The sequence below is a fragment of the Aptenodytes patagonicus genome, chromosome 13 (assembly GCF_965638725.1).
Source record: "Aptenodytes patagonicus chromosome 13, bAptPat1.pri.cur, whole genome shotgun sequence".
Taxonomy (NCBI): domain Eukaryota; kingdom Metazoa; phylum Chordata; class Aves; order Sphenisciformes; family Spheniscidae; genus Aptenodytes; species Aptenodytes patagonicus.
The window spans coordinates 6179284-6187922 of NC_134961.1; the positions used below are offsets into that span (position 1 = coordinate 6179284).

Genomic DNA, 8639 nt, shown 5'->3' on the forward strand with positions numbered 1-8639 from the left:
TTTCTTCTTCCCCCGGTTGATTTTTGCGCGTTTGTGTCTTTTGTTTTTATTCTTCTAGATTTATTATTATTATTGTTTTTTTTTTTTTTTTAAATCTTTTCTCGCTCTTCGGGCGCCCGCGGAGGGGTGCGCGGCCCCCGCCGCTCCGCCCGGGCACATCCTCACCCTCGGGGCGGCTCTGCCCCGCGCCCCCTTTCCCCCCACCCGCCCCTCCCGCGGCCACCAATGCTCAACATGACCGAGGAGCACGACAAAGCGCTGGAGGCTCCGTGCAGCCCCGCGGGCACCACCAGCTCCATGTCCCACGTGGACTCGGACTCCGACTCGCCGCTGTCCCCCGCCGGCTCCGAGGGTCTGGGCTGCGCCCCCGCGCCCGCCCCGCGCCCGCCCGGCGCCGCTCCGCTGGGCGCTAAGGTGGACGCGGCCGAGGTGGACGAGCGCTTCCCCGCCTGCATCCGCGACGCCGTCTCGCAGGTGCTGAAGGGCTACGACTGGAGCCTGGTGCCCATGCCCGTCCGCGGCAACGGATCGCTCAAGGCCAAGCCGCACGTCAAGCGGCCCATGAACGCCTTCATGGTGTGGGCGCAGGCCGCCCGCAGGAAGCTGGCTGACCAGTACCCGCATCTGCACAACGCCGAGCTCAGCAAGACCCTGGGCAAGCTCTGGCGGTGAGTCCCGGGCCGCGCATCCCCCCCCTCCACCCCTCCGCGCCGCGCACCCTCGCTCCGCGCCGCGCACCTTCCCCCCCCCCCCCAACCCCGCGGGGCAGCGCTCCGCGGCGGCCGCGCACAGACCCCCCCCGCCCCGCTGCGGGGCCGGGCCGACGGGACCCCCGCGGGCTGCCCGGGGAGGCGACGGGGGCTTTGCCTCGGGGCGCACGGCTGGTTTCCCCCTCCCACCGCTTTTTTTAAAATCTTCTTTTTCTCTTTAATCTTCGTTTATTTTTTTGGCCCTCTGTGCGCGCGGGGGATTCTTGAAGCGTTTCAAACCGAAGTGCAAAAATCCCCCAGAGCGTGCCGGCACGCTGCAAAGGACGTGCTGGTCCCTGCTCCGAAAAAGCCCCCGTGCAGGGGCCTGGGCGCCCACGGCCGCAGCGCTGCCGATGGGTCCTGCCCCAACGCTGTGTCACGCGTGGATTTTCCCTGTTCCATCACTGCGATGCACAGCCTGGGCCCTTTCCTCTCCTGGCCAAGGTTTCCCGTGTCCCCGTCCCCAGGAGACCGAGACTTTTTTTTACTTGCTTCTTTTATAACGGCTTTTTCTAAAAGTTTTTTTCCTTGGCTTGCTTGTCGCTTAACAGGCTATAAAACCGAACAAGCCAATTTTTAGCAGTTATTTTAAGCTGCTCTCTAATTTCCCTTCTTATCTGCGTGCTTGCATGCTCAGCGCTGCCCACCGATGCAAACTTTTTTTGCTGGGCGGCATCTGAGTGCGCTCTGCTTTCCAAGGCTCTGCGACGAGCCACGTTTTACCGTGTGGTACATTTGGTCGTGTCTGGCTGTACCAAACTTGCATCTTTCCTGCCTGTTTGGGCCGGCGACGCTCCCGCTGCGGTTTGAGACTCTCCGAGAGTTTGCAAAGAGAGGTCTGGGCGGGGGAGAGTTTTGAAAGAAATAATCCCATCGCTGTTGCCTTCGTGGTTTCTTTGTAAGCACCAAACAAAGCTGGAAATGGGCAGTGGTGTTTGTCACGGTGAGGGGGTGACATTTGTAGGACAAACATAGGAATAATATTTGGCAAAGGCATTTAAAATGGGGCAGAGGGATTTTGTTTTGCCCAGTTATCAGTATCCATAGTGGTTGGCTTTTTTTCACACCTCTGTAGTTGGTATTTTAATACATTTTTGCAACATAGTTTAGCTCTTTTTTGCCACGGCAAATTCGTTTTGTAATTAACTTTCTGGTTGCTCGAATCAGTGTATGGGAAGAGGGGATGTGTGAGTCTGAAAATAGGCTGAAAACTTCTAAGGAAAATAAATTAATTTTGGATTATTCTTTTTTCACCTCCTCCTTATTTAAAAAAAAAAAATCCATCCCAAACCAGTTTGTTAAGTGAAAATGAGAAACGTCCCTTTGTGGAAGAAGCTGAACGGCTCAGGGTCCAGCACAAAAAGGATCACCCGGATTATAAATACCAGCCACGGAGGAGGAAAAGCGTAAAAGCCGGGCAGAGCGACTCCGACTCCGGAGCCGAGCTCAGCCACCACGCAGGCACGCAGATCTACAAAGCGGACAGCGGGCTGGGAGGCATGGCCGATTCCCACCATCACGGCGATCACACAGGTAAAGGGCCCCTGCGGGCAAAAAAATCTGCAGGTCCCGAGCACGTTGGTTTGGGACATGAACCCGCTGGCGGGCACGGGCTCATCTGCCCCCCGGGATGAATGTCGGTGGGATTGGGGCCATCCAAAAGCAGGAGTTGTTACCCCGAGAGCTGTGGTTTTGCACCAGGTTGTGAACGTGGCTACATTTTTCTTTAGTAAATGCTTATAGAGCTGACTGTGCGATAGGAAATCCCCAAAGCGCAGGGATCCTGGTTTCCCGGCTGGCCCGGGAGCAGGGAGAATTAATTGCGAGCTAATAAGGGTTAATAATCTGTTGGCCATGTGAAGGGTGCCTGGGGGAGCGGGTCCTGGAGACGCGTCTTCCCCCCGAAGCTCCCCGCTTCTCGGCAGCGCTGTGAATTGGCACAGGGCGCGTGTTGACAGATTCCAGGAGGATTGCGAACGTCCTGCAGCTTCAGACGCGTCTGCGCTCTCGCCCAGCCTGGCTGGGGATCCCGGCCCCGGCCCGCTCTGCCGGGACGGCTTCTCTGCCTCGGGGAGAGCCGGGCTGGCTTCAGGCTGCCTGCGGGGAGGGGTTGAGTGGGTCCCTCCAAATCCACCCCCTGGTTCTGCTTCCCAGGTGAGGGGCAGTTCGTGTAGCCCGGGGGTGTCCCGCCATGTCCCAGAGTGACCCTGATGAGCACGGTGCGCTCCCTGGCTTCTCCTCCCCACTGTGAACCATCACCTATGTGGGTGGTTTACCCCAGCCGAGGACATGGTCCCCAGCATGGTCACAGGGGGACATCAGCTACCTCCAACATGGGGCCATAGATTTAAATCCCTCTTCTCCTCTTGCAATAAGAAGGGGGAGAAATGTGCATTTTTTTTATCCTCCTTGAAGGAGTCTGTTGTTTTGCGGGCGCTCTTGTTAAAGCCTTTCTGTCCCTTCATCCTCAGGCCAGACCCACGGGCCACCCACCCCACCCACCACCCCCAAAACCGACCTCCACCACGGCAGCAAGCAGGAGCTGAAGCACGAGGGCCGCCGCCTCGTGGAGAGCGGCCGCCAGAACATCGACTTCAGCAACGTGGACATCTCGGAGCTGAGCAGCGAGGTCATCAACAACATGGAGACCTTCGACGTCCACGAGTTCGACCAGTACCTGCCACTCAACGGCCACGCTGCCATGCCGGCCGATCACGGCCCCAACGCCGCCGCCGGCTCCTACGGCGCGTCCTACTCCCACTCGGCCACGGGCACCGGTGGGACCAACCAGGTCTGGACTCACAAAAGCCCGGCCTCAGCGTCGCCGTCGTCCGCTGACTCGGGCCAGCAAAGGCCGCACATCAAAACAGAGCAGCTGAGCCCCAGCCACTACAGCGACCAGTCCCACGGCTCCCCCGCGCACTCCGACTACGGCTCCTACAGCGCCCAGGCTTGTGCCACCACCGCCTCCACCGCCACGGCCGCCGCCTCCTTCTCCAGCTCCCAGTGCGACTACACGGACCTCCAGAGCTCCAACTACTACAACCCCTACCCCGGCTACCCCTCCAGCATTTACCAGTATCCCTATTTCCACTCCTCCCGCCGTCCCTACGCGACGCCCATCCTCAACGGCTTGTCCATCCCGCCGGCCCACAGCCCCACCGCTAACTGGGACCAGCCGGTCTATACGACCCTGACGAGGCCTTAAAGGCTGCGCGGAGCCGCCGAGGGCTTCCCCGACATATGCACTAATGAAGGAATGAAGACGAAGAGCGTGGAGTGCCGCGATAGTTTCCGAAGTGCCTCCTGAGCCGCTGGGAACTCTGCTCGTTGCGACTGGATGTCCCCTTGCTTCAAAACTCTCCAAAAGGACAGAGCTCTATTTTTCTTTAATTAATACAATTTTAAAAAATAAAAAAATAATTAAAAAAACAAAAAAAAAAGGACCGGCGATTCCTTTTGAATAAATGAAGGACAAAACCATTCGACTCCTCTGTGAGGACTGAACTGAACTTACTCGTCGTGGAAGTTGACAAGTGCAAAAGCGGAGCAGGGGGGTGGGAAGGGGGGGAAAGAAAAAAAAGCTGTTCGAGACTTTAAGGGTCTATTGCAATGTGAGGAACGGACCAACCTTGAGGGCAAGAACTCACTCGGACCAACACGGATGAAACCCGAAAACCCGGCTCTTCCGTGGAACAATCTCGTGGGAACAAACGAGTCTGGTGGGACCAACCAATTAAATGTCTGAAGTGTTTGTTTTTTTAGTCAAGAGTTCTTCTAAGCAAGGTTTGGCTGTAATTAACATTTTGTTTTGTTTTCGGAAGCTTAAAGTGTTTTGTTTTGTTTTTTTTTTTAAATCTGTTAAATATGTATTTATGTTCTGTATTATTTTGTCTTTTAATTAATGAAGTAATTTTGTGCAAAAAGTAGAATTTTAAAAGATTTTAAAGAGGGGGTGGGGAGGGAGCATAAAAATAGTGGAGATGATACAATAAAATGGTGGTATGAGTCTATAGATTTTCGTTGGTTTTTGGGTTTTTTTCGTTTTGAACCGCTGCAGCAGTCGTGTTTGAGAGAGGGACTGAACGAATCTGCCCATCGCAGGCCTGGTCACCAACAGGGAACTCCAACAGGAATGTAAAATAACGAGGGGGGAAGTTACTAATTAAATTGGGAGGCTAAAAGGGTTGCAAAAAGGAGCAGGCGGTTTTTCTGGCTACCTGCTTTCAGGCGTTAAAATTGGATTTTAAGGCATTGCAGAATCTTTGTACACTTTCAGAACCAGGACTACTTTATAGGAGGATGTAATTTAATGAGAAATTATCAACTTCTGATTTAATTTTGGCTTCTAGGGACCAGATATCATCCATCAAGCTGTGAAACTAAAATCTTCTCCACTAAAAAAAATTTTTAGGTACTTAGTTTTAGACTAATATTTCATTGATATATTTCTATTTCTTCCATTGTATGCTGAGCATATAATAACCATCTATTTTATGGTAACTTGTGCCTTTAAAAACTTTGTAAATCTAAAAACACATTTCAGAGGTTATCATCTTTTTACCTTTTCTACGTTTCCTACTCTTTTTCTAAAAATATTTTTTGCATATTTCCTTTTGGGGACGTGGGGGTGTGGCAAAATACAGAAAACTCATTTTTATGCAATCTATTTTTCTGTATAAAGTTTGAAAGACTTTGGCTGTTACTTATCTGTTCTCTTCACTAGCTTCTGACTAAGCAATGCTAACTTTTGTACAGATCAATTTGATAAAATTAAAAATTGCTTTTTATCAAGTACGTGTTATGTTTTCTTTCTGCTTGAGCCTATTTCTGTGCTGAAAAGAAATGCGGAGAACAGCTTTGAGAGAGACAGGATATTCAGAATAAAATATTTTGACCAAGGTTTTCTCTGTTCTCCTAATAATATGTTGGTTTGGGTTTTTTTTTCCCTTGCTCCCTTTCCCTGTACTTAAATGGTGTCTTACTATGAGATTTTTAAAGATTTTTTTTTTTTTTACTTCCTTGAGAAGTGCATTTCCATGCCCGTAATCCCAAGGATTTCATAGGATTTCATCGAGACTGCTCACATGAGTAAGGGTTTGCAAGGTCAGACTGCGTGGTTTTAGACCAAGTTCATTTTATTCTGTACAGCACGTAGGAATTTTACAGTAACAAATTCTGCTTTCTGGTTGGCGAGCCCTTGTAAATACCTCTTAATTATGAGAGCAACAAAATTATACGTTGCATGTAGTGGTTTGTTGTTTTCTTTTTTTTTTTTTCAAATAGTCATTAAAATAGTTACATTTGTGACTTTTTTTTTTTTTTTTTAACTTGCATAAACTAAGTTGCAGTTTGGTTTTACCAGTTCAGACAAACCCATGCAAGATGTTCAGGCTGGGCCCTAATTGGGAGGAAAGGGCTGGGATTAGGGAAATTCAGCCGCCCCCTGCCCGCGAAACGCGCTCAGGACTTGGTCGCAGTGCAGCACTGTGGAAAATGTTTTAACATGAGGAAAAATAAATGCGATGACAATTAATGAAGCTCAAGAACATTAACGAAGTCTGAACGACAGAATCCCAATGCAAATTTGCTGTTTGCGGTATCTGCCAAGAGCTATCTTGCCAGAGTGTCTGTAACTGGACACCATTTTCTCTGTGCTCATTTACAAAACTGCTGGCAAAATGACTTTATTACGCTATAAGCCAAAGCTGCAGAATAACTTTCAGAGGAGACTTTTTCCTCCTTTCTCCTCCCTCCAGTTACAACGCAAGTTTCAAGTCTTATCCTAACTCACGCTCGAAAAATAGATGCGTTTTGGCTTCGCCTCTTCTGCACGTTGAGGTAGGGCTTCCTCTCCGAAGTCACACACTTTGGGGGAAAAAAGAAGAAAAAAGGTGAGATGGGAATGCAAGTCCTCACCTTTGCTTTCTTCTTGATGTTTAACAGCAAAGCTTACAGCGACTTTGCTGGTATCTGAGTTAATCCTTATAACAGACTTAAAATATCTGTATGCAATGGTATCGTAAATCACCCAAAATACCGAAATTAAAAATTGCACTGAAGCGTCTCCGGCTCATGGGAGAGTGCGATGGGGGTCTGTGCACCCAGCAGGGTGGGTCCCGGTCGTAGGCTTGGGGAACATTACCAAGCTCTTGCTTCTCTCCTTTTTCTTCTTCTCCCAGTGCATTGTACCAGCCCTGGCTTCCTAGCACGGGGTGACATCCAGCGAGTGCAACGTCCTTGGCACGGCCAGGAGCTGCAGGGTGTTTGTGCAGGGACGTGCTCTCCTCCCGCAGATGCTGTGAGAGCCCTGGGCGGCCGTGGGGTCCCCGGACCAGCCTGGTGACTACACCAAGGAAACGTACGTCCAAAATACGCAGATTTTAAATCCGTTCGCTTTTGACCATGCTCACTTGCCACTTGTTTTTGCTTTCTATAAGATTTGCAAAATGAAGTTAGCTTTTACGAATATTTGCAGAAACAAAATGCTGTAGATCTATACCGGTCAGTAGGTACAAGCAATGATGTGAGCCTCGGGAACCCCCCGGCAGCTCCTGGAAGCAGCTCCCGTTTGAACAGCTAATGCTGAATAGTGACATGCAACTTTTTTTTATTGCCCTCAGGGTCGGGGATGCTCACCGCACGTTTGCTGTTGAGTAAAATTCAAAGACGTTACAAAATGGATGTTCGAGAAGGTGATAGGCAGGTAAAATTCACTGGCCTGAATAATCCCAGTGACTCAGGCTTTAGGGTGAGCTGGAAATTTCTAAGAGCACCAGAAGTTCATTCCCCGTGCCTAGATTTACACTTAAACATGTGAGTCTCGCATTTCATTTCCTTAGGAGAACACCACTGGTCGGGGGCACAGTTTATATTCAGAGGAGAGCTTTTTGATTTGAAATTAATGCTGTTTGTATAAATGCATTTTCATGCATTGTCCTTTTCTTCCATTTTATGTGTAGATATCGTCTACAGAAAGAGAAGTGATTTTCCATGAGCCGAGTGCCTTCCTGACGTGAATGGCAGCATTGTGTGTCCCGAGCTCGGCTCTGATGGCTCTTGTGTTGGCGTGAATCTGGAATGTCTCTGCAGAAGTCAATGAGATCAGGTGAAACCAAGACCGGCTTTTGACCCCTGGCTGTCAACAAAAAAGGGTTCTCAAGATAATTGCAGGAATACACAAGCGATAAAAGTTCCTCTTTTTTATTTTTGGTGCAGAGAATAATGAATGTTGCTATTTATCTGAATTGCTCAGAAGGTACTGTTTAGTAAGAAAGAGGAAATTAATGTTATAGACCGTATCCACATTCCTTCTGCATGGTGGAAAAAGAAAAAGTCCCTTCCCATCCTCCTTATAATTTTTCCTGGAGTGATATCAGCTTTTGTTACACTTTTTTTACAGTTGGGTATTAGGTTTATGGCAAAGAAATTCTGAAATGGCATTTCTATGAGGGTGTACAGTTTTAATAAACTCCCGCCTGGGTATATCCCTGCTCCCTGTCTATGGATTGACCTCCTCGGGACGTCTGGCTTTTCCAGCTGGGCTGGTCGGACCCAACCCGCAGCTCTGCTCTGCTGCGAGACGTGGGGCCATGAGAGCGGGGGTGAGCGGGGGTACGGGACAGCCCCGCCGGGCGAGCTCCCACGCAGGACTGCTCCCCGCGGGATCCCCGGGGATCTGAACGCAGGGATTTGGCCATCCTCACATGCTGCTCCTGGAAGCAGCAGCCGCGGGGCTGCCTGTCCTCGCCCGGCATCTGCAGCCTAATGCTCGATGAGACGAGAAGAGGCGCGCGGCCGCTCCCTCCCTCTGCCACGTTTATCCTCCCCTTGCCAAGGCCGGATGCTCGCAGCCCCTGGCTACATGTTGCCTGTGATCCGGAGGCAAAA

The 8639-nt window shown here is 50.4% G+C and overlaps 1 protein-coding gene across 1 annotated transcript; it reads left to right on the top strand.

The window, feature by feature from the left end:
* The first annotated feature begins 211 nt into the window (after positions 1 to 211).
* On the top strand, positions 212 to 5543 carry SOX8 (SRY-box transcription factor 8). Its single transcript, XM_076351113.1, has 3 exons — positions 212 to 668; positions 2044 to 2282; positions 3221 to 5543. Exons 1-3 carry the CDS (start codon positions 226 to 228, stop codon positions 3955 to 3957), a joined length of 1419 nt encoding a protein of 472 aa, XP_076207228.1. The 5' UTR covers positions 212 to 225; the 3' UTR covers positions 3958 to 5543.
* The last annotated feature ends 3096 nt before the right edge of the window (positions 5544 to 8639 follow it).

Excerpts from the sequence above, each read along its gene's own strand:
- SOX8 (XM_076351113.1), top strand. The coding sequence starts at position 226 with ATGCTCAACATGACCGAGGAGCACGACAAAGCGCTGGAGGCTCCGTGC. Across the intron at positions 669-2,043 it reads ACCCTGGGCAAGCTCTGGCG|TTTGTTAAGTGAAAATGAGA; the intron begins GTGAGTCCCGGG and ends ATCCCAAACCAG. Across the intron at positions 2,283-3,220 it reads CCATCACGGCGATCACACAG|GCCAGACCCACGGGCCACCC; the intron begins GTAAAGGGCCCC and ends CTTCATCCTCAG.